General features: G+C 40.5%; 1 protein-coding gene across 2 annotated transcripts in view; it reads left to right on the forward strand.

Moving 5' to 3' along the window:
• Positions 1 to 26,524, forward strand: part of TFAP2D (transcription factor AP-2 delta) — a 60,430-nt gene that overhangs the window by 4,387 nt on the left and 29,519 nt on the right. For both annotated transcript variants that reach the window (XM_086705940.1, XM_086705939.1), the window contains 3 exons: positions 1,253 to 1,313; positions 11,339 to 11,504; positions 11,663 to 11,781. In XM_086705940.1, coding sequence (XP_086562066.1) covers positions 1,253 to 1,313; positions 11,339 to 11,504; positions 11,663 to 11,781 — 346 coding nt within the window. The remainder of the gene's footprint in view (positions 1 to 1,252; positions 1,314 to 11,338; positions 11,505 to 11,662; positions 11,782 to 26,524) is intronic.

Genomic DNA, 26,524 nt, shown 5'->3' on the forward strand with positions numbered 1-26,524 from the left:
GGGAGAAACCCGTCTCTCTCCTTTTATTTCTTCCTTTTTAAAACATTCATCAGCATATGCCTCATTTCAAATGCAACAAATGTAAATATACTTTTCCCTGCACAGAATTTTAAGTGAAAGTCCAATGGTTTGGAGGGCGGTCTAAGTCTGCCTAACAGATGCAAACAGTCTTGTGGCTTCAGTTCCATCTTTGAGTCCCCTAAAAAGATTTGCTATGGCCAACAAAGGAAACTGTCACACCTTTTCCCATCACTGCTTTAATTTATGCTCAGTCTCCAAGTTTTTTTTTTTCATATTGATTTGATAATCACTTTAAGGCAGAACATTTAAAATAAGAAAGAGCTCGTGAGTAGGTTGAAAAGGGGGGTCTTACAGGCCTGCCTCAATATGGTGAAAATGGGGAAGCGAAAGGGAGCCAGGGCTGTAAAGGTTGTTTTGTAAAGTGGGTTTTTATTATGCACCGACTCTCTCCGCATTTACTTAACTCTTCACGGGCTGTTGGGTAGGTTAACACCCTTCAAGGCCTCTTTCATGTCCAATACCTCGTTTGTTTGTAAAGGAAAATGAGCCTTTAACACATTTCAACTCAGGAGAAAAAAGACAGAGAGAGAAATTTTTTATTTTTCTTAATAAAAAATCAGCAAACCCTTTCCTTCTTCCCAGCTCAAATGATCCCTCAATCCATTAGGAGCCTGAAGACCTACAGTGAGTGAACCTGAAGGTGTTTCCTCTCTAAGGCATATTTTGGATAGGATACTCCTACTCTGTGGTAAAGCAGAACCAACATCAGATATCTTGAAGCCTGCACTTGAAATGGCTCCTCTGAGCTCCCAAGAAACCCACAGTGCCAGACTTGACACTTTCAGTGTAATTTGCTCCACGCAGAAAGTGCCGTGGAAACTGTCTGTATATATGCTATGTGCCTTGATGGGGACTCAAAGGGCTTCTCATTCCCTTATGCCAAGATGAAAGGCACTCAGGTGCTTTGAAGTGCAATATTGTATGGTGCTGCAAAATGCATACCTTAAGATTTATACAACTTTTAGATTGTGGTTTTTCTGGCACTTTTTTCCCCCTTGAAATCACGTGTGCTGCCAAACTTGCTCCAGCTCAATGGTTGCTTTTAAATGTCTACTACAGGGTTATTGGGATATGGGGGTTCAAGGAATGGGGCAGATTGAAAGACTTAACTCATGTGTTCACACCTATTAGTATCTATTTGAGTGCTTTTATTTCTTTTTCTTTTATTAAGGGCTCCGTGGAAGCCCAGTGTGGGCTTGTTCTCAATGGTCAAGGTGGAGTGATAAGAAGAGGTAAGTGACATGTTAAAATGAAATATTCTTCTCTCATCTGATACTTTGTTTTGAAGATCTGGTGGTGCTTGTAACCATCAGACACTTGTCTGATGATTAAGAAAACAATTACTCTTGGTCAATTACTTTTGTCCAACACAGGCATAGTCCCTTTCTCCATTGAGGCTTGGATCTAGCCTCTTCCCAAAAGACCTACAAAAGAAGAGATTTGCTGTTTCTCATGGAACAATGACAGAATCAAAGTTAGAAGGGGGAAAAAAGAAAAAAAAGAAAAGAAAGGGAAAAAATCCTTGTCACACCTCCTTTCCCCATCACCACATCCTCAAGCAGAATTTCTGGTCTCTTTTAGCCCCAAATGTGCCAGCCACCGCCTGGGTGATTGAGGTGATGGTGTTAGCTTGAGGCTTTGAAGGATACTGTGAAAGGCTAGATTCGTTGAGGCTTCAGGGAAGGCTAATGAAACACCAATATTGTAGCTGCCCTTATTTTTCTAAGTGTCCAGAACATTTCTTTCTTTAAGGGAGGTGGGAGGAGGAGGTGGTGTTAACTGTACCGGATAAAGCTTTCTTGTTCCCATCTGTTGAGGAAAACATCTGAATCCAGAGTTACCCATGGAATCGGAAGGTGGGGGGGGGGGGGGGGGGGAAGGCCAGAGTTGAGAGCTGTTGATTTTGGCTCAGACACTGAAGGGGGCTGCTTCTCAGATGTTCCATTCTGACAAAAGGTTTTGAACTATGGCATTTTAAGGGCCTCAAGGCAGTGCAGATTTTGCTGGCCTCCCCACTTAACTGTACCCAGAGCCTCTGAAGCTCATTTTCCCAGCAAGCTGAGTAACCCGAGGAGCACACAAGGCAAGGGGACCAGCTGTTATCCCAACTTCATACGAATTAATAAGATGTGGCCTATTCACCAGGACTAATTCCAGCTCCAGGGTCACAGTTGTCTTTAGTAACTGAACTGCTAAAGACTGAGTCACTTCTGATGGCACCAAATAAATGTCCTTCAGTCCCTGTCCATCTCTTTCAAAGCTTGTTGAAAGATTCCAGTGCTTTTCCAAAGAAAGCAATGGATTCTTTCGTGTTTAAACGGCAGGCTTTAGAACCCAATGTCCAATGTGAAATTCCATTTAAATTGAGGAAGAAAGATTGCTTTTTTTTTGGAACTTGACGATTGTCATAGTGGGTACTTGGAACTTCCATTAAATGCAAAATAGCCATTCAACTCTGTTGTTTCACCCCATAGAGGTTTTTCAAAAAATTACTAGTGTTGCTCGATGAGGAGTTCTTAAAATGAGCAATATTATGCTTATCAGCCAGGCTAATATTCAGCCATATTGAAGTGACATGAAATAGGCCCAGACTAGAGAAAATTGAAATGAAATACACATACTGTTGAAGGGAGGGATTAAAAATGCACGATGAAAGAGGGGTCAGGTGAGGTGTGCTGATCTGGGTCTGTTGGGGCGGTCACACTAAAGGTGAGGCTGAACACTGAGGGCGCATGGAGATGTCGGTGGTGCTGAAGGACAGCGCCACTAATTAGCGCCCAGAGCCGGCTCCTCCCAGAGTCCGGCTGGCGCTACTGCGGTCGACGCGTTCAGTTCCGCACTTGTTCCAAGATCACCTTCTCAAATGCCTGGAAATTGCATCAGATCTTACAATAGCTGCCAGAGGGCGGGAATTATTTGAGATCGAGGGCGGGAGCTGGAAGGGAGGTGGCTGTGTAATTAGTTGAATTTTTGGAGAGAGATTTAAGGGACACCTCTGCAGCATGCCCCAAAGAAAGGTCAACGCTCTTGGGTAACTATAAAATGAGAACTGCGGTCCGGTCCTATACAGGCACATAAATGGTCTTCCTTAGGTGATGTTTTATTGTTGTTGTAGAATTTGGTGTCACTCCGTATCACCTGAAAATCAGGTGGAGGCTGCTATTTTAAATCAAATATTGATCTTTTAGGAGAATAGCATGGCTTCAAAGAGGAAGGGGAGGTAACTTGGGGTTTCTGTCTGTATTGTGTGACTAAACCCTAGTCCTCCCTCCCTCAACCCCTGCGAAGGAATTCAGAATTTAGCTGCTGAGTTTATTCCATTTCCACATGTTTAAGAGAAAAGCCAGTTAAATTGGTTGAGCCCAGGAGACCAAGTGTGTGTCTGTGTGCGTGTGTTACTCTGAAACAATCAATGTTCATGACAATTTACAAATGGATAACAAGGAAGTTTTGCCTAAAGGTTGTGTACATCGTGCTGGATCCCACACAGCCCTAAATCTCAGGACTCCCCATTTTTGAAGAAAAGTTAAGGAAGCCCCTTCTCTCTGTTGTCATGGTAGTGCATTGGATTCTCAATATAAACAACTCAAGTCACCTTTGTTCATCAAAAATCAGGAGGACACTAAGTCAAGCACTCTGCCATATTCTGTAATGGTTTTGTTTAGATAGGAATGCCTGTTTCTCTTTTAATCCATACTTTCGAGGTGACTCTCCACAGGAAACATGATTTCTTGAAAAGCACAACTTTTTGCCATTTTTCCTCCCCTGCTAAGTTCTCTGATAAACTTACATTTCTGACAATTTCCAGAATTTACTGTGGGAGGAACAAAACAGATTTCATTTCCAAAGACTCCTAAGTGCTCTTCTAGAAGAAAGATCTCTAAGTGCCCCACATGAGTTCACCAGGGAGAGATTGTCCTGGTTTGCTGTGTGTGTGTGTGTGTGTGTGTGTGTGTGTGTGTGTGTGTGTGTGTGTGTGTTGGAGGACGTAAGAGCACTCAGTTCTTTAAATTTGGCCACTTCTATTAGCAAAGAACAAAATACCATTTCTCTGACTCACTTCAGTAAGTGGTTGTTACATTGTTTTTGCCTATAATGAAGGCCGGATAGCCAAAGAAAGCCCTTAAGAGGGGCACCAACGAGGTAATTACCACCTAGATAAAATATTTGCCACCGCCTCGGAGGTGCCGCTCCCGCACGCTCAACTCTCGCTTAATGGTGTGCGCGATTTTGCCCGCAGCTCCGCTACTCCAACCATCAGAACCAATAATCTTTACTTTACCCTGTACTTGAGTATCGATAGCTTCTCTCGCCTCCGGCTTGGGCTTTGATATGTTAATATTTCTGAGTAGCAAATTCTGCAGAGATCATATTAATGTTGTACGTACAGAGTGGGGCTTTGCCTTCGTTGAATATTCAGATACTGGGTTTCAAAAGGCATCTTGAAGAAATGAGGCTTCTATTTACAGGAGTCGTCTGTGTTTTTAATCATTAAAAAGAAAGGAAAGCCCACTCTTCTTTTCCCCAAGAATCTTCTGAGGCTCCCTCATGGCCCCCTCCCCTTTGTCAGGTGCTGGTCCCTTTCATTTCTTGTTCTGAGAATTTAATAGTAGGAGAACAATGTTGATGATGACGACGACTATGATGATGATGCTAATAATGAGTGGATACAGATTGGAATCGAGGGGTTAGGGGTTCAATTGGGTAGGGGGCTATGGCCTTGAGAAGAGGATGGAGGGGAGATGAGAAGACCCAGCTTTCCCATATTTGGGCGGAAAGTGACATTTTGGCCCTGGTCTTTTTTGAGAAATCAGGATGGCAAACTCAAAAAAAAAAAAAAGAAGAAAGAAAAAAATGAAAAAAAGTGAAGAGGGGGAAGCGCCCTTGTTTCGCTTTGTGATCACTCTGCCTTGCAGCCCCAGGCTAATTTCAGACGCTTAAATACCGCCATAGCCTCTGGGCCACGCGGAGAGGGAGCGGACCAGGCCACGGGCAGGCAGGAGCGCTTTCTGGATTGCCCGTGGCTACACAAAATACAAACTACTTTGAATCAAAACATTTTTGGGGAATTAATATGATCTGAACTCTGCACGTTTTAAGAGAGCTGGAGTTTGTCAGATCGCTTAGAGGTGACTGGCACGCCAAGGAGGAGGCAGTTATGCTGTGGTACAAACATTGTCAGATCTGATTTAATTTTTTAAAAATGCTTCTGTGAAATGGAGTTTAGCATCAATCACCCAGCCTGCCAATAATGGGGTAGATGAACCTGCCTGCTGTCCCCTTCTACAGACCCCTGCCCCCCGACCACCTGGCTGCCCACAGTCTGCCTGGGCCAAGAGGATGAGCTGCTTCTGCTCCTTCAGTTTTGTGAGAGCCCTGAGCTTTGGAACTCGACTTTGGAAGAGCCAAAGGCTCTTTCAGCAGCTCCCAGAACATGTTAAGATTGGAGTGGGGTGGAAAGCCTTGTTTCTCTTTTGTCAGAACCCCCAGAATCTCTCTTTATGAGAATCGCCCAAACTCATCTCTACAGCTCATCCATTTTGAAAATAGAGCCAGAAACACACCTGGAGCCTTGCCTGCCTCTTTAGTCCCCAAATACAGACGCTGGAGAGTCGAAATCCAGTCTCCTTTATATGAAGTCTAAAACTCATATAGTAAAGGGTCTATAGGCATGGTTTCTTGGAAATCTTTTTTTGCTGGCAAGGGGAGATCTTTTTCCATAGCCTACTGTCTTCTCTCTAATTTCTTTATTGCTTTGAAAATCACCAAAAGCCAGAGCATTCCCTGCATTGGGAAATGGGGATTAATTCTCTCTCTCTGTCTCTCTCTCTGTCTCTCTCTCTCTCTCTCTCTCTCTCTCTCACACACACACACACACACACACACACACACACACACAGCCACATTAAACCAGTAGGTCTCCCCGCTCAGACATCCCTTTCTTTTGTTCTGCCTCGAATCTGCACGGGAAGAAGTGCTTTCAAACCTGGTAATCCATTTATACCTGTAAGGGTATATCCTTCCCTGAAATAGGGCAGTTAGCAGCTGATGCCTCATCTGAGGCCTATTTGATTGCAATTAAACCACTATCCCTTTGCCGTTTGATTACAATTAATATCTGCTGTGGGAGGAGAGGAGCGAGGAGGGTATTACACCAGGGATTTGGGATTGAGAAGGGCGAGGGGCTAGAGAGGAAGCAGCCGGGAATGATCCTACCCCACCCAGCTTCCACGCGCACCTCGCAGAAATGCACCCGCAGAACAAACAGGGACAGGAAACTCCTATAATCGCTTACACATTTTTAATGTGTCAGAAAAAACGAGCGATCACTGGAGATGAAGAAGGGGAGAAAAAAAATCCCTGCCGTTTGTATTTCTTTCATTTGAATTGTAAACATCTGTTTGGCTGTAAGGCGAACAGAACATTTATTTTGCTCTCAAGATTTGGTCTAATTATGTCAACACCGAAGCGGCAGGGAGTGGGGCGGCGCTGCGGCTTTGGAGAGGCTGAGCGCAGGGGCCCCGCGCCCAGAAGCCAGCCAGGAAGTATTGATCGCACCTGGAGAGCGCACAGGGCCTCTAGCCATCAGCAGCTCTGTTCTTAGAGAGGAAGGCACCCAGAGGGGGCGCATGGCTTAGAGGCAGCTTTGGGGGCGCCAGGAGAGCCACAGTTCCTTGGAGACTGCCGAGCCTGTTTCCTCTGCCCTAATTGCCTTGGATGAGAAGGGAAAAAGCGCATTCAGACCTCAGCCTTTCTCTCCGATAGCCCGGCAAAAGGTGGGTGGGGGTCTTGTTGCGCTGCACAGGTAGCGCCCTGAGACGCGGTAGTTGTTTGACACAGTGGTGGAGTTGGGTGGGCTTTACTTAGGTTGCGGAGCACATGTGCATCCATTTCCTGTTGCACCTCCTGACGAGCCGGGGAAATAAGTTGAGCAGGCGTGAACATCCCCATTTTTCAGATGGACAGATCAAGGCCCAGAGTTGTTACTCATCTAAGGTTGCATGGGTCGCTAGTTGGCCAACCTCTTACTTGCAGCCCTGTACTTTTTCCACTCCCCCCACGCGGTGCTTGCACACACAGGGCCAGAAGTCTCCAGGCATACCAGGAATGGCGCAGCCCAACCCCGTTTTTCTTCTTGCCTCATGGGATCTAACAAGGTCTGGCAGCCGAAGAATCTGTGTCTGTGTGTCTCATGCCTGGTTTTGTCCCCAGCACAGTAATTCTTTGGCTGACTTCCCTGTAGCTGTGGCAAAGTTATCCCTTTTATGATAGTCATGTTCTAGACAAGTGACCTTAAATAGATAGTCCCTGATTTCTTATGCTGTTTCTATAGCTACAGATCTGAGTTTGAGCATCACTGGAAATAGGAAGCCCCATCTCCAAATTTCAATTTTAAAAATAGTGCCCTCCATGGAAGTATTGCTTCTGTGCACTATGAATGGAAAAGAGATGTACTCTAGAGAAGTTCTGCATGAATACCTTGGTTGTGGCACCAGAGACACCTCTAACTGGAGTGCTGGATCTAGAATGAATGTTACATCATTTCAATAAGAGCTGACATGCAACACAGGCACCATGAGGAACTTCAACTGGTAATACTGGGGATGAATACTGTAAATGGCTTGGTATGGTTGACTCTCATGTCTTTCCTCTGAAATCTCATCATTGCTATCTGTAGTCTGGATCTCCAGAATGAAACCCCACCTCCTTGGTTCTTCATTCTAAATGCAAACATCTGTTATGTTGACCTATCACCCTTTTCTTCCTCCCCCCTCCCCAAATAAACCACTGGGAAGAAAGATAGCAGGTTCCCCATGCTGCTGTAAACTCTACAAGTTGCCAAATCTTTAGCCAGGACGAGAGAGTTCCCCAAGGCTGCAGCAATGCCAACTATCAAAGCAACAGAAATTCCCTTTAAAGATGCTGTGACATAAAAAATAAAAGACTCTAGAGTTGATGGCTAATCCTGAATACAAAATAAATCCTCCAGGCAGTTTGTGTGTGCATAAAGAATACTCTTAATATTCAGGCTGTGTAACTTACCTAATAAATGCTTATTTGAGCATAAGCCAGAAGCCCAACCTGGGCTGGATGCAGGAGAGAAAGACCCAGAGCCCAGGAAGATAGCACTTGGCCACATAGCAGATCTAGTGACTTCTCTGGGAGCAGCTGGCTTTCAGTGCATGGGGTTCATTTTGCTAAAAGGGGGTGATTTTCCAAGTGGAGAAAGCCTGATTTAACTTTTTTTTAAAAAAAACAATCTTTTAGAGTCTTCTGCATCTCCCTAAAATAGGTTTCTAACCCACTGTAGACTAGTAAAGATAGGAAAGGTCTAAAATTTTGTCCTTCTTTTCCCTTGACCAGCTGGGAAAGTAACACATGCACAAACACTCTTCTCTCATAATTGACTTGAGACCTATTGGGTGAGATTCCTTGTGTCCTCAGTTGTGTATTGGCTATTTTACAATAGGAGGGGGTTTATGTAAGAATGTAAATTTACTTATGATTCCATGACCATGGGTGGAGGCCTATTTTTGGGAGAGAGCTCTGTGAATTTTGAATGTAGATATTATGATTTCTTAATATTTTTTGCTTTGGATGACCTCATAATGGCCTAAATTCTTAACTTTTGGGGATCCTGATTCTCACAGTATGATGCTAAAAGCCAGCTTCATTGATATCCTGTTCATCTCAACATTTGAGAAGTCACTTAAGAGTTTGTTTGTAAAATGCATTTTGCATCTATAGGTATAAAAGGAGAGAGCATCAATGAAAGGATGATGGTAGTTTTGGGACCCCAAATCTGGGGATAATGATGATGATGATGATTAGTTTTAAAAATTCTCTATGACAGGGGCAGCTGGCTGGCTCAGTCAGCAGAGCAATCAACTTTTTATCTCAGGGTTATGAGTTCGAGCCCTGCGTTGGGTGTAGAGACTACTTAAAAATGAAATATTTAAAAAATAAATAAAATAAAATTCTCTATGACAATGCAAAGTGGGGAAGCACAGGTGAGTTTGTGTTTCGAGCTCCTGAGACAAACATTGCATGATTTCCAATATGTTGACCACAAGGTTAATGCCAGGAAAAGGACTTTGTGTGTATATATGTATGTATGCATTTTGAGAGAGAGAGAGCATGCTATGGGGAGGGGCAGAGAGAGAGAGAGAGAGAGAGAGAGAGAGAGGGAGAGAAAGAATCCCAAGCAGGTTCCGAGCTATCAGAGTGGAGCCCGACATGGGGCTCAATGTCACAACCATGAGATCCTGACTTGAGCAGAAATCAAGAGTTGGATGCTTAATTGACTGAGTCACCCAGGTGCCTCCAGGAAAAGGATTTCAATTTGACAGTTAAGACTGTGACCTCTCAGATTTCAAACTAAGGACCAGCTTCCAGGCACTAGCATTGGAAATTTAGCCAAGCATACAGGACTCATTTCCCAGTCTGGAGAGGTCTGGCTACTTTAATATTCTCAATATCCTGTCTTCTGTTTGAGGGGTCATTAAGAATGATCACCAGCCTCAGAATGCTTAAGGAAAAAGACATGGATCCCAGTACTCTCAGGGGAAGCTTGGATGACAATAAGACAACCTGGAAGAATTCCAGGTAGTACAAGGGTAGAAACACTTTAAGAGTAGGGTAAAGTTAACTTGTTCTCTGCACCCAGGTCCAGGACCCCTTTGCCTTTTTAAACATCCTCCCAGGTTCCTTAGCCACTGTGCTCAGAGAACACACCCAAATCTGAATGCCAGAGACTCTAGTAACACAGCATTTCACCTGAGCAGCTGAGTAAAGGAGGTGAGGACCTATGTAGGAGGCAAGTGGTGAGTCCTGGACCAGGTCTTCTCAAACCTTAACATGCACGTTAACCACCTGGGGATCTTGTTAAAATACAGATTCTGACTCAGAAGGTCTGGAGTTGGGCCTGAGAGTGTGCATTTCTAACAAGCCCCTAGGAGATGCCAGTGCTGCCAGTTGAGGAACATCCTTCAAGTAGAAAGATTTTGGATAACGCTCCCCTGCCTGTTTGTCTTCTTCCACCTACTTCTTCCTCTTTTCTCTCATAGAACTTGACTTTTGGGGAGATGAGTCTTAAGATCTCCCATAGCTGAAGAAATCAAATGTATGCTCAGGAAAGCAAACCTTGAATTTGAATTTGCCAGTGAACCTTAAAAACTATGTCCTCAGATTGCTCAAAGCACAAGGAGGCAGCCTTGGACCCCAAGGCTATTTAGCACAGTGTTAGTAATATGGATATTAGCTCAGGATTTTTGCAGTAAGGGAGGATTGGGCAGAGGGAAACTCTCCTCAGCGATGACCATCTTGGGTCTTCAAGTCTACTTCAGGTACCTGGGGTTGGGGAATGTACTCTGGTGTCCTGGAGGAGAGCAAAGTTCAAGGATCTTTCTGGAGCTTGGAGACAAAGTCTTCTGCCCCGGGAGGCCCAGCATGGCAAGATTGCTTTGGTGATTTTGCCATTAGCAGTTATCTTTGCTGTGTTCTCTAATAGTAATAATGATAACAACAACCAAAACAATATTATTGGCCACCAACATTTAATGTGACTGTTACTATGTTCTAAGTCTTGCACTGTATTTGACTGTGTGTGCCAATCCTGACAGCTGACATATGGTAGAGAGCTGTGACCTATCATCCCCCGACATGAGTTGAAAGTTTATGACAATAGGAAAATTATTTTTGGTGGTACCTGGGAACTGAGTGACTCAAGTACCTATAGTTGGCAGGTGGATGAGGGAAAAGAGAAGGAAGTTTTCAAATAATTTAGAAAAGAGCTTTCAAACTTTTGTCTATATAACAAGTCACAGACAAAATATATCCATCCATTGTATGTGCACATCTATGCACACACATACACAGAGCCATGGAAAAAATACATACCCTCTGTGGGGTTCACTGATGGATTTGGGGTTTTTTTATTAATTGAAGTGTTTCTTGGTGTGTATGATGTCAACATTAGCACTGGTGGGCCAGTCAACACTCTATAGAATGCTGGTTTTTGTTAAAATAAAAAAATAGTGCCCCCACAAACATGTACTGTATGATATTTGAAAAATGAAGCCTTGTTATTTGAAAGGACATCTTCAGAGCAGCTTTCTGAGATGATCCTGGTGGTGTATGTATGGGAGCAATTGTTGCCATGTATTCCCAAATCCCAAGTAGTGGCTTGATATTAACTGTCTTTCAATGATCTCCTCTCACTGTCACTAATATGTGATATACTTCCCCCCCCCCCAAGGTGGCACCTGTGTGGTCAACCCCACAGACTTGTTTTGCTCTGTCCCTGGCCGTTTGTCCCTTCTCAGTTCAACTTCCAAATACAAGGTGACCATTGCTGAGGTGAAGAGGCGCCTCTCACCACCCGAATGCCTCAATGCTTCACTGTTGGGAGGCATTTTGAGAAGGTAAGACATTGTTTTCTGGCTGTACTGATACCATATTCCTCAACCCTCAGTCCGTAGACCTCCTATCTCATGTTGAATTCCCCATCTGGTCAAATCGCCTTATCATTTCCCTCAGAATGTGAACTTTCAAAACTTAGTTTTTATTTGTTTCTGGACAGAGCAAAATCCAAGAATGGGGGTCGCTGCCTGAGAGAGAAACTGGATAGGCTTGGCCTGAATTTACCAGCAGGAAGACGGAAAGCAGCCAATGTTACCCTCCTTACTTCCTTAGTTGAAGGTATGATTTTTCAGCTCTGCAAAGTAATGATGGGAAGTTAGCAATCCTCTGGAACTCAGGTTTGTTAGATTATGCTGTTTCATTTTTTGTCTATAGTATTAAGCAAGACAGTTAACAGTTACAGGTGAATTTCCCAATTAATCATGACATACATGATTAAATTAGACAACATAAGGCTTAGGTAATTCCTAAAATGTTGTTTAATTTACTGATCTTGGCAAAAATACAGAAGACAATGCAAGATTTAAGTATTTCACTGGTACTTCCTAAGTAACAGCAAGAAAAAAACTGGCTGTGCTATCGTCATTTTTATTATTGTTTATTTTAGAGCTCAGATAAATCTGGCTTACCTCATTATAATTCAGTGCAACATGATCTACAGGATAAATAGTAATCCTTTATAGAGGGTTCACAGGAGTTGAGACATGATACCAAGCCTGAGAGCATATTGTATTAATCCTAGTAGACATCTCTTAAAGTACAGTGAAGTTCTATGGCTTTATGGTGGATAAAATGAGTTACAGAAGGGTTAAGGCTAACCAGTGGTATAGACACAGAAGTAAAAATATATTCCCAGAAGTTATTGTTTTCCAATTTACCTTTTCCTTTTTGTTTCTTCTGTGAGGACAAAATTACGTATTCTTATTCAAACTTCTTTTAAGAAGAGGTATTACTAGAGACTTATTTTTAACTTTGTGGGAGAGCTTTTGAATGTCAAATGCTATTGTCTTAAATATGAACAAAGAGGCCTTGTTACCAAGACTCACCTGAACATACCTGTGACACTTTTCTTGCACTTGTTACTTTCTTCTTTATAAGGCACTGTAGGAAGTGAAAAGTAAGGGAAACACAAAAACATTTTGCCTCTTTCCAGATTATCATTTCATACCATTTACCATACAATTTTGTGAAGCAGTATGTTCTAGACATTTGTTTTAGCAAAATTGCTTTGCTAATTTTGCTACTAATAGTTACCTTTGCTTTGTTCCCTAATTGTGATAATGATAACAACAACAATAATATTATTGGTCACCAACATTTAGTAAGTGTTACTGTTACTATGTTCTGTGTTTTGTGATGTGTTTGCTTGTGTGTGCTGTTACTGAGAACTGACATATCATAGAGGAGGTTGACCTGTCATCTACACATATGGGTTGAGGGTACTGGGAAAAGGACAAAGTAGAAAAAAAATGACTAATGGGTTGATTCTAAAGGGAGACAGATTGCTGCTCAATTTAAGTAAGAAGATAATTGTAATTATAGCTATTTAGTAATAGAACAAAACATTTATTCAGAATATAATGAAGTGGATTCAAGAGTCATATGAGTGTGGGCACCTGGGTGGCTCAGTCAGGCACCCAACTTCGGCTCAGGTCATGATCTCATGGTTCATGAGTTCAAGCCCCATGTTGGGCTCTGTGCTGACAGAGCCTGGAGCCTGCCTCGGATTCTGTGTCTCCCTCTCTCTCTGACCCTCCCAGCTCACACTCTGTCTCTCTCTCTCTCAAAAATAAATAAACATTAAAAAAAATTTTTTTTAAAGAATCATATGGGTGGTAGGACTTGATTAGTTCTTAAACTCAATTCTGCAGGAGAATGAACTCAGGAGGTTTATTAAAAAATGCCTGGGCCCCTTCCCTAAACCAATTGGAACTCAGTCTCTGGGGATATGATCTAGGTACGTATATATTTTTTAAACATCCCCAGTGATTCTGATGTATAATGAGGCTTAAGGGATCATTGGTCTAAATGTTTCTTTAGATTCTTTCCACTTCTTTGAAGGACTGACTATGAATGCTCATGAAATTTATAACTGGTGTGAAAATTAAAGGCCCTATGAAAGACCTTTTCCCATGGTGTCTGTGAATATACTGGCTAATTTGAACTGAAGAGCCATACATAAAAGGGTATATTCACAATTTTTCTTACTGATTTTTATGGTGGCCAACCACTGAAGTATCCTGTGTGGGAATCGTCAATGGTACTAACAGAAGGATTGCAGGTTAAATATGTGAACTCCTAGGATGATCTTTGTTGTTTTGCCATCTACTCTTTCAACATACTGTGCTACCATAGGAGTATCTAACTGTGTTCTATTCATTTGGTTTGTGTTCATGGAGGAGTCACATCAGCCTTGGCTGATGAAACATAAGATTTTATTCTTTCCAGGTACTTTAATTGGCTGCTTTTGTAATCCCCCAAATCTTTGTGCTGTAGAGAAATAAATCTTTTATTGTTGAATTCCAGGCACTGTGATGGAACTGAGGAAAAGGTATTTAGAGGCAAAGGGACGTTTTATATCCCTCAACCCCTCACATATTATAACCCACAAACTACATATGCACACTTCCCCTTTCTCTCTCTTTCTTTCACACACACACACACACACACACACACACACACACACACACACACACACATTAGAAGTTTCATTACCATGTGTTCTCTGATTTTTATTCTACTTCCTATTTTTGTGTTCTTTTTAAATGCTGATTATAGACCTACTGAATTTACTTCAGGACTCATGCTGGATCATGAGTCATGACCCACAGTTTAAAAAAATTACAAGTTAGGGGCGCCTGGTGGCTCAGTCAGTTGCATGCCCAACTCTTGATTTTTACTCAGGTCATGACCTCAGGGTTGTAGGATTGAGCCCTGCATCAGGCTTCACAGTGAGCATGGAGCCTGTTTAAGATTCTCTCCCCCTCTCCCACTGCCCCTCCCTGGCTCATGCATGCTCTCTCTCTCTCTCTCTCTTTTTATCTCTCTCTGTCTCTCTTTCTCAAAATAAATAAATAAACATTTAAAAATAAGTAAGGAAATTTTAAAAAGTACAAGTTGTCTTAGGATATGAAGAGGACCTAATAGTTGAAGAACAAGGACATGCCAATCTAAATTAAAATAGGCTTCCTTTTATTCCTGAGCTGACAAGCAGAGCAGCAGTTTCATTGTTGAGGACTCTACTGTATATTTTATTCCCACATTTTAGTTGGGTTGGTGATGACAGTTGATGACTCTTTCCAGCCAACAAGATGCCATTTTCTACATTAGGCTCAGAGTGTTGGGAATCCTATAGATGATGCTATAGGATACAAAATAATAGTGCCTCAATTCTGATTTATCAAGCTCCTGGAAGATTTACATAGTGAATGCTTCTCTTCAGTACATTTGGGACCTTGATTATTTTTGAGCTAACATGGGTCTGATTCAGTTCTTTCAGGTTTGTTTTGATTTTCCAGTTTTAAGTGGTAAATTAAAACTTCACCATATCTACAATTGGTGTTGGTAAGACTTTGAATTGACCATGTCTTTGGGTGATACTTTACTCCTTCCATCAAACATTTTTTGCAAGCACCAGCAACATTTCAGATTAGTCATCAAAAATGGTCCATCAGCTTTCCTATAAATCTCTAGTCTTGTGGGGAGGAATAGTATTTTTCTTACCATTTTTATTGATATCTCCCCTTTATTGTCCAGATTTTCTACAATAACCCACAGTATATTTGAAAAACAATACCTAGTAATTTAGTTTCTCTTAAGTGGCTTATTTTTTCAAGTTTTTATTTTAATTCCAGATAGTTAATATACAGTGCAATATCAGTTTCAGGTATACAACATAGCGATCAACACTTGCATACAATACTTGGCACTTATCATGACAAGTGCACTCTTTAATACCCTTCAGCTATTTTACCCATCCCCCCCAACCCCTCATCTCTAGTAACCATCAGTTTGTTCTCTATAGTTAAGAATCTGTTTCTTGGTTTTTCTCTCTCCTTTTCTCCCTTTGCTCATTTGTTTTGTTTCCTAAATTCCACATAGGAGTGAAATCATATGGTATTTGTTTTTCTCTGACTGACTTACTTCCCTTAGCATTGTACTCTCTAGCTTCTTCCATGTCATTGCAAATGGGAAGATTTTCATTCTTTTTTATGGCTGAATAATATTTCATTATATATATATATATATATATATATATATATATATACACACACACACACACACACACATACATACCACATATTTTTTATCTACTCATCAGTTGAAGGACGCTTGGACTGTTTCCATATCTTGGCTATTGTAAATAAGACTGCTATAAACATAGGGATGCATATATCCCTTTGAATTAGGGTAAATACCTAGTATCATGATTGTTGGATCATAGGGCAGTTCTGTTTTTAGAGTAACCTCCATACTGTTTTCCCCAGTAGCTCTACCAGTTTACATTCCCACTAACACTGCATGAGTGTTCCTTTTTCTCTACATTCCAATACTTGTTGTTTCTTAAATTGTTGATTTTAGCCATTTTGACAGGTGTGAGGTGATATATCATTGTATTTTTGATTTGCATTTTCCTGATGCTAAATGATGAACATTTTTTCATGTATCTGTTAGTCATCTGAATGTCTTTAGAAAAATGTCTATTCAGATCCTCTGCCCATTTTTTAATTGGATTATTTCTTTTTTGGGTGTTGAGTTTTAGAAGTTCTTTATGTATTTTGTATACTGACAATTTATTGGATATATCATTTGCAAATATCTTTTCCCATTCTGTAGGTTGCCTTTTAGTATACTTGATTGTTTCTTTTGCTGTGCAAAAGCTTTTTATTTTGAAATATCTTAAATGTCTCTTAAGACTGTTGATTGAGGGGCGCCTGGGTGGCGCAGTCGGTTAAGCGTCCGACTTCAGCCAGGTCACGATCTCGCGGTCCGTGAGTTCGAGCCCCGCGTCGGGCTCTGGGCTGATGGCTCAGAGCCTGGAGCCTGTTTCCGATTCTGTGTCTCCCTCTCTCTCTGCCCCTCCCCCGTTCATGCTCTGTCTATCTCTGTCCCAAAAATAAATAAACGTTGAAAAAAAAAAAAATTAAAAAAAAAAAAAAAGACTGTTGATTGAGACTCTTATATAGTTATTTCTCAAACATCCTGATGGTTCAATATATTATTGGCATTCAATAACACATCCTTGGGGCGCCTGGGTGGCGCAGTCGGTTAAGCGTCCGACTTCAGCCAGGTCACGATCTCGCGCTCCGTGAGTTCGAGCCCCGCGTCGGGCTCTGGGCTGATGGCTCAGAGCCTGGAGCCTGTTTCAGATTCTGTGTCTCCCTCTCTCTCTGCCCCTCCCCCATTCACGCTCTGTCTCTCTCTGTCCCCAAAATAAATAAACATTGAAAAAAAAAAAAAATTTAAAAAAAAAAAAAAATAACACATCCTTAAGCACAAGTGAGATAATATTTAACTGGCTTTATTCCTCATAGGCCAGATTTAGTAATAAATTTCACGAAGGTCAACTTTCCATCATGTTATAGTACTTGTATCTGCCCCTTTCTGGGGATAGATTTGAATATAGCCTTGCCACTGTTTCTATTTTGATAGAAATTTAAAAAAAAAGTAGCATATGGAAACCCTTGTAGGCATTCCATGTAGAGATGATATAACCTTTGTAAAGGTCCAATCAGTGAAGAGCAAGGTGCCTTATAATGGGGATTGAAATCAGCAAATGAACATTTGTTTTTCAAAAACTACCCCTGTCACTGACATAATGGTAGTTTCATCAGGATATTCCAAGTTTCCATGCTTGTCCTGGGCTTTCTTTTTTTTTTTTTTTTTTTTAAATTTTTTTTTTTTCAACGTTTATTTATTTTTTGGGACAGAGAGAGACAGAGCATGAATGGGGGAGGGGCAGAGAGAGAGGGAGATACAGAATCAGAAACAGGCTCCAGGCTCTGAGCCATCAGCCCAGAGCCTGACGTGGGGCTCGAACTCACGGACCGTGAGATCGTGACCTGGCTGAAGTCGGACGCTTAACCGACTGCGCCACCCAGGCGCCCCTGTCCTGGGCTTTCAATCATTCTGTTTGTATTTGTTTTATAATAATTTCCCCCTGTATTTCTCTTAAATTGAGTCACTCAATTAATAGTGCCTTCCTAACATTGTTCTCAAATCAACATATTAAAGTCATTATTTTAGGGATTATTTTAGGAATTTAAAGGAGAGGGCTATTTAATACAAATTTGTAATATATTTGTATAGTTCACAACATTTCTGTTACACATATCATTGCAACTAGTAACCAATGAGATGAAGAACTTGAGACTGATATCTTTTCACCTCACAAAGCTGTTTGAAAAGTGAACATTTTGGTAGGGCAGATGTTGAGTGGGGATTTTTTTGGTCCATATAACAGATATATCTGGCCTAGAGTGAGATATGAATTTTTGAATCCAGAGTCCCCAGAATGTAATAGCAGATCATATCCCACTTTTATCCACATGTCTTCATCTAATAAGTTTTAGATATATAACTAGTGGTTGATAATGATTTCTTGTACCCCACTTTATCATAAACTTGATATTCTATTCCCTTTAATTGTCTCACCTTGGTATCTATGACATCAGAGAAATGTTACTCTCTGGAAAATATAGTGGATTAGGGTTGTTTAACCCAATACCCTGATCTTCTTGAGGAGATCCTAGGATAATCCCAGACTCTTCTATAGTGGAAATAATTCTATCTCTGGAGATTCAGAGAATTTGGCCAATATTATTGTTCTCATTCTAATACTCTTACTATATATTTATTATTTATGAATCAACAGCTTCTGTTAGTAGCCTCCTCTGTATTTTATTCCAGAACAATCTTTGCAGAGTTGGTAGTTGCTAAACATGAGGAGTCAATGATCTAGTTGTTCCCGCCCATTGCTCCCTCCTCACTTGAGGTTTTCCAAGATGGCCAAGGTTACAGAGTGTTGCTGGAGGGTAGTTTTGTTCCCTGGGGTAGGGTGCTTTCCTGGGACAGTTCTGCTGAATTTGCAAAAGTTGGTATAACATTCTCAGGCAACACCAGGAGTTCTGGAAGCACAGTTTGAGTCCTTAAACATAAATACCTTGGCTTGTAGTTTGCTGTGACAGGGAGTCAAATTCTGTGTGTGTGTGTGTGTGTGTGTGTTTGTGTGTGTGTGTGTGTGTGTGTGTGTGTGTGTGTGTGTGTGTGTTTGCATTTAAAAACAGTGGAGCAGAGAAGGATGTGAATATACATCAGGAAAAGAAAGGGGACTATTTACAAATGTTATATATTATCTCCATTGAGTTTTCAAGTTTGAATCCTTTGTCACTGTTGTTTCCTTCTTTAGTTTTAAACACTGTAAACTTCCAGACCTTGCCCTGCACTTCTTACTTCATGTGAACAGTTGTCCCACTTGCAAAATGTATTCTCTCTTGGGCTAGTACCACCTCCCCTGCCCCCCAGTAATGTCGCCTTTGACATTTTGTCAGACTTTGAGCTGGTTACTTAACCTGACTCAGCTTCATTTTCTTTTTCTTTTTTAAATTTTTTTAATGTTTATTATTTTTGAGAGAGAGCGACAGACAGAGAACAAGCAGGGAAGGGGCAGAGAGAGAGGGAGACAGAATTGGAAGCAGGCTCCAGGCTCTGAGCTGTCAGCACAGAGCCCGATGTGGGGCTTGAACTCACAGACTGTGAGATCATGACCTGAGCCGTAGTCGGCCACCCAACCAACTGAGCCACCCAGGTGCCCCTCATTTTCTTTTTTTTTAAAGTGTATCTTTTTTTTTTTTTTATTTTTGAGAAAGAGAGAGAGAGAGAGCATAGGAGGGGCAAGAGAGAGAGGGAGAGAGAGAATCCCATGCAGGCTCTGCAGTGTCAGCACAGAGCCCGATATGGGGCTCAAACTCATGAACCGTGAGATCATGACTTGGGCCAAAATCAGGAATTGGGACAGGTGTCCCTTAGCTTCATTTTCTTAATTTATAAATAAAGATAATAATACTTATAATGGTTGAGAGAATGCTAGCTGTTACAGCAGTTAATACCTAAATTTTCAGTGGCTTCACATGATAGAAGCTATTTCTCACTGTAGTCTGATGTGGGTGTTCCTCACCAGGGGTCTTTTCTCACAGTTTCATTCACGGGCCCAGAGTCCTTCCCTCTGTAGCTATGCCCTTCTGTAGGTCCTAGGAGTCCTATTCATTCAGCTCACCATGAGGAGAGACAGGATGGAAAAGTAAGCAGCTTCTTACCTCCGTGGCCAGGGAGTGACCCACGTTACTACTGTTCACATTCTAAGAACTACAGCCACACTCAATTCCAGAGGTGGGTGTGGGGTATACTGGAAAATGTAGTCTCTAGCTGGGCAGAGTCTTCTCAGCAGCAATGCTATAATATATAAAGAAAGGACAAGGTCCCTCACTCATCTCTGCCGCATCTGTCTTGTATGTCTTTTGTTGGATTAAATAGACTCACATAGCCTAGAACTGATTTGGCGATGAACTCTTTCCTATAGATGAGGTATAGTGAGTGAGTTTAGATATATCAAGTTTTCTTGATGTGTTTAGTCAATGGCTTTTTATTTTAGGAAGAAGTATTGTTCACTGCTTGAGGCTTATAAGATTCAAACACCAAATCCTTTTGCCAAGTATTAGTGATAATATATGCACAGGGCATGCTTAGTATTAGTTGCTCTTCTCATGGAATTTAGGACAAAACTGATATTCTCATTGCCTTCACATGGTACCCCAGTGGGTTTCTGTGGAAATGTGGAGCTTAAGGCCAGCCTTTGGGGACTCACGGCATGATTATCAGTCTGAAAGGACCTTCATCCCCAAATAACTCCTCTGCTGGCCATTCCACACCTCACATTCCCACTTTAGTCCCTCCTTCAGGATAAAGGTTTCCAGCTTTCTTCTAAAACTGTATGTGATATAAAAAGGATAATAAATTGTCCCTTTGTAATAATAGCTCTAATTGGTGCTCACTTTGGTCAGACAGTCACATGGAACAGTGCAATCACTAGGAGACCCTGGTGTTCCCTTTTGCACACAAACTCTCTGGCTTTGACAAAGTCTTGGGCACAGTTTTTGCATTTCAGAACTGACAGTGGAAATGAGCTAAAAAAGTAAATGCTAGGAGAGCCTATGTTACTCATTTTAAGCTCTGTCTTGGAAAAGTTGTTGTTGTTGTTGTTTTCTCAGACTAATAAGTATCATCTTAACTGTAAATTTCTTATTCTAAATTATGGAAGAGTTTCTGAGAGACTCTGCTTTGATAACTGGTAATTAGATACTGTGTCTGAGAGCTAGCACTTACCAGAATTTCAATAGTTGATCTCAGTGACCCAGAGATTGTAGCATACAATGTTATGGACAAGTAGACCCCATCTTAGGGGATATGCTTTTAAATTATTTGCTTACTAACGCTTCTTAATATTACTTCCCTGATCTGCAGCTTATGATTTCATTCACCTTCAGGGAAAAAAAGTTGTTTTTCATGTAGGGGCAGAGGAAATAAGTTACTATCCATATGGCTTTGTGTCTGCCTATGTGCTTGGAGTGGCCTTAAATTACTGTTTTTACTCATTGCAAAAAGCAAGTGTATCCAAGCCTTTTTGGCTCAGTCCTGCCCTTGTCCACTTTGGGCTCACTTAAAAACTCATGTCTCGGGGCGCCTGGGTGGCTCAGTCGGTTAAGTGTCCGACTTCGGCTCAGGTCATGATCTCACAGTCCGTGAGTTTGAGCCCCACGTCGGGCTCTGTGCTGACAGCTCAGAGCCTGGAGCCTGCTTCAGATTCTTTGTCTCCCTCTCTCTGACCCTCCTCCATTCATGCTCTGTCTCTCTGTGTCTCAAAAATAAATAAACATTAAAAAAAATTAAAAAATAATCATGTCTCTGCATGACTTCCCTGGTGATTTGATTTTCTTCTTTCCATTATTCTCTCTTCCAACATATATGCCTGGACTAATGTGCTTTTCAAACACTCAGTTTTTGCTTTATTTCCGTTTAACAAAATTCGTAGGTATTTAAATAAAATTACAGATGGTAGTTATTCCTTTTTAAAATTTTTTTAATGTTTATTTTTGAGAGAGCAAGAGCATGAGCAGGGTAGGGGCAGAGAGAGAGGAAGACACAGAATCTGAAGTAGGCTCCAGGCTCCGAGCTGTCAGCACAGAGTCTGATGCAGGGCTTGAACCCACGAGCCGTGAGATCATGACCTGAGCCGAAGTCAGGCACTTAACTGACTGAGCCACCCAGGCACCCCTGGATGGTAGTTATTCCTGTCAATGTCTACATCCTACAGAATACCAATGGCAGTTTTCATACTGCCTGTGTTTTAATTTACAACAAATATTTGAGTTTAGAATTAAGTCTCTCTGAGAGCAGAGTCAGAGAGTAATTTTACTTTAGAAGTAATATAATTTCAAATAGATAATTTCTTCAAATAGTAAAAAATTTAAAAGCTACAGAAGACTATAGAGTAAAATATCTCCTTTTCACTTTATTCCCTAGCTGTTCAGTTCCCCTCCTGGAAGAAAACAATTGTTTTGTTAAACAAATGGTTTCTCTATTTCATTCCAGGGATATATGTGTGTATGCATGGGCTTTTTAATTTTTAAAAGAAATTATGGTATTCTCTACACATTATTCTGCATGTTGGGGTTTTTTTCCCCATGCCTTATAATAGTGTTTTTTTTTTTTCAGTGCTTACAAGTGCTTCCATTCTTTTTTTTTTTTTCAACGTTTTTTGTTTTGTTTTTTTTTTTTATTTATTTTTGGGACAGAGAGAGACAGAGCATGAACGGGGGAGGGGCAGAGAGAGAGGGAGACACAGAATCGGAAACAGGCTCCAGGCTCCGAGCCATCAGCCCAGAGCCCAACGCGGGGCTCGAACTCCCAGACCGCGAGATCGTGACCTGGCTGAAGTCGGACACTTAACCGACTGCGCCACCCAGGTGCCCCTCAAGTGCTTCCATTCTTTTAAACACTCATGGTATTCCCTTATTTGAGTGTTTCATAATTTATTTAACCAGTTCCCTGCTAAATATTATATAGATGTTTTCAATCTTCAGCTATTATAAATAGTGCTACAATGAATAACTTCAAATTTACATAAATAATTTTGCAGATGTGCAAGTACATCCACTCATAAATTGCTAGGGATGTTGCAAAGTCTAAAGATATTAGCATTTGTGATTTGAGCATATTATTGGAAGATTGTTTTCCATAGTGGTCATACAGTTATAATCCCATCAGCAAAGGGGATAAGGATCATATGACAGTACTTCCCTGAACTTGAGCCCAAACAGAGTGTTGTCAACTTTTTGATCTTTGCTAATTTTATTGGTTAAACAAACAAACACACAAACAAAAAGGCTACCTTGGTTATGAAGGACGTTGGGTTGAGTTGAGTATTCCTAGAAGAATTTAATGAACTTTGCTGTCTGTTCATTTACTTTGTCCTTATGGGGTAATTTTAAATTGTTTTCTTATTGATTGGTAAGTACTCATTATAAAACAGAAAACTGGCTGTATGTCTCTGATCTGAGTTGCAAAGCCTCCCCACCACTAGCTTTGGTTTGTCTCTTTGCTGTTAAGTTTTCTGTTGGTTTGCTTATTTGTTTAGGTCTATGCCATACAGACTTTTTGGTATTAATATAATCATATGTCTCATATATTTTATATCATGGTTTTTAGTTTTAATTGTAATATTTTAAAAGATATTTTATCCCAAGACTATAAAAGAATCCTCCCATGTTCAATTACTTTGCGGTCCTGTTTTTTGATGTTTAAATTGTTGATCCATCTGGACCTTATTTTGTTGTTAGATGCATGGTATAGATCCAATTTTATTTGTTTTTTTTCCAGATGGCCACCCAGTTGTCCCAACACCTTTTATTGAAAATCCATCTTTTCCCTACCAGTATGAAAAGCAGGCTTCATCTTACATTAAATCTCTCTATACAAATAGACTTTTTTTAAGTGGACTGATGACTTTGTTTCCCTAGCAATGTTGTCTGTCTCTACGTCTACCACCACATTTCCTTTTTTATGTTTTGGGTTTTTAAAAATTTATTTCTATTTTTATTTTAAGTAGGCTCCATGCCCAAGTAGGACTTGAACTCACCACCTGGAGATCAAGAGTTGCATCTCTAATGACCTAGCCAGCTCTACCAACTAATCCACCCCTCTGTTTTTGTGTTTAGAGTTTATACTGTTATCAGCCAAATAAGGCAGAACTCTTTATGCAAGAGCCCAGATAGAGGTCTTTACAATTTAAAATGTATTTATTTAGTGCAATTTATTGCCTTCCTTTTGTATAAGCCACAGAATTCTTGAATTTTCTGAAGATGTATCATTCATCCCTATGTAATACTTTCCCTTCACCTTAAGACAGTAATTCTTAATATTGACTTGATATTTATTACTTTAGGAGCTTTAAAACATTCACATACCTAGAGGTTAATTGATATGGGGTGACACCCATACATTGAAAACAAAAATAGGGGCACCTGGGTGGCTCAGTAGGTTAAGTGTCTACCTTCAGCTCAGGTCATGATCTTGTGATTCGTGATTCCAGTCCCACATAGGGCTCTCTACTGTCAGCATGGAGCCTGTTTTGGATCTTCTGTCTCCCTCTCTCTGTCTCTCCACTTCTCTTTGTCTCTCTCTCTCTCTCTCTCTCTCCTTCTCTCAAAAAGTAAATAAACATTTAAAAAAAATAAACAAAAAAACAAAACCAAAAAAAACCCAGGTTATGGGAGCAGCAAGTGTTGCAAAGTATAAGTAGACTTATTTTATAAAATGGCTCTGCTGATATAATGATATACTCTATTTTTATGGATTTCCTATACAGTTTATTCTTTCTAGAAATTCTCTTTTGCTCTAGTTTTTCATTATTTTCTTTAAAGGAGTGCCTCACAAGACTATTGTTATAATTAACCAATAAGATATTTGAAAGATTTTTCACTTAACATATGTTTACTGAGTACTTATTATGAATCAGGTGCTGTGCTAAGTGTAAGGTGTGGAATAGGTAACAGAATTATCACTTTAAAAAACACAGTGTTGGTGTTTAAACAAAATTATCATTAAGCCAGGGAACTACCACATTATAAGACCTTTATTCATATCGTAGATTATATGATATGTAGTGTACGTATCATATCATATATAGAGTACATTCATTTCAGAATACTTTGGGAACCCTATAATATATTAACTTTGTCCTTCAGCTCTAGGGATTACTATAGCTTGATATTATGAGACAATTTATTTAATAGAATATCTTTTTTAAATTTTTAAATTTTTAAAAAATATTTTAACATTTATTTATTTTTGAGAGACAGAACGAGACAAAGCACGAGCAGGGGCCAGCAGAGGGGGAGACACAGAATTCGAAGCAGGCTCCAGGCCCTGAGCTGTCAGCACAGAGTGTGACGCAGAGCTTGAACTCACCAACCGTGAGATCAAGACCTGAGTGGAAGTTGGATGCTTAATCGACTGAGCCACCCAGGCACCCCTATTTAGTAGAATATCTTATTCGGGTTTAAAAATATTCTCAATTTTGCTTTTTTTTCTTTTAAGAATTTATTTTTAAGTAATCACAACCCCCAGTGTGGGGCTTGAATTTACAATCTCGAGACCAAGAGTTGTGTGCTCTACCAACTGAGCCAACCAGGTGCTCCTCAAATTTGCTTTCTAATTGGTACTTCTTGGAATAATCCCAAAGATAGATTTGAATGTGCTAGTTTTCCATATATATAAATAAAATTGAAATCATAGCTATGTGACTGGAATTTAACACATATGAATTGTTGCTTTTATTTAATAACATTAGGTATTGCAATACTAAGTTAGACAAATTGTTTTTAAGGCAATATTGTTACAGTGACAGTTGACCAGAATTATCTAGTGATAACAATGTACAAGTATCTTTTAGTGCAAATTAGTGTACTAGATGTTGATTTTTAATTGTCTAAAGTACATTTTCCCCAAAAAACAATTCTAAAGGAAGGAAAATCCTTACTGACTTATAAAAGTTAAAAATCGGGTGTATTTATTTCTCTTTAAAAATACATTTAGATCTTCTTTTTGTAAAATAATGTGGGAGCCCAGAAACTCAGTAAAACAAGTGATCCAGAAAGCATTTTCCCATTAACTTTCCACTTCTAGGCTGCATCAGTGATGGACATCGAAACTTTTCTTAATATTTTCCCCTTGTTGTTCACTTTTTGCTTTCAAGTGTGAAAAATGAGTGTCCTGAAACTGGGAGCAAATTCCTTTTTTATGCTCTTCTCAGATTCTGAAATTTGACCTCTGTTGGCTTTTTGAGAGTTACTCAGTATGAGTTACCCACTGCTGATGCTGTTTTTGAAAAGCTGAATACTTTTAGTGGTTTCTACTCTTTTGGAAGGGCAGTAAGCACTACTTGGCTTATAGACCGTAAAGCCTTGTACTTAAAATACTCCTGCACAAGCAATAACCCTAATCCCCCAACATCCACCCTACTTCTAAAATATTCTTGAAATGACATGACATAAAATGGTCACACATGCCAAAGTTGGGGTGTTGCTTTGGTGGCTGTATAAAAATGAATGGGGGGAAGGGGATACTGGTTTGTCAAGAGGCACAATGCATTGAAATTTTTAAAAAGGCTTAAACCTGTTTTGCAAACAAAGAATTAGGGCGTCCTCCCTCATCTTACAAAGATAGGAGGTGACACAGCAGTATTTGCCAGATGGAAACAGAAGGAAACACATTCCCGGCCCTTCCTGGATCACTGTTCCACCACAGATTACTGTACCTGCTTGCTGTTCATGTGGGCATTTTGTCCCTCCACAGAGACAGAGAAGCTCATTGATCTTTATCTTCATGGATCAGTCAGATCCCTGAGAGCCTTATTCACATGCTTTTTTGATCCTAAAATTTCTATTTTTCTCAAACTTGTTGACTC

Source organism: Puma concolor, chromosome B2 (assembly GCF_028749965.1).
Source record: "Puma concolor isolate L17-30 chromosome B2, mPumCon1.1.hap2, whole genome shotgun sequence".
In the NCBI taxonomy this organism is placed as follows: Eukaryota; Metazoa; Chordata; class Mammalia; order Carnivora; family Felidae; genus Puma; species Puma concolor.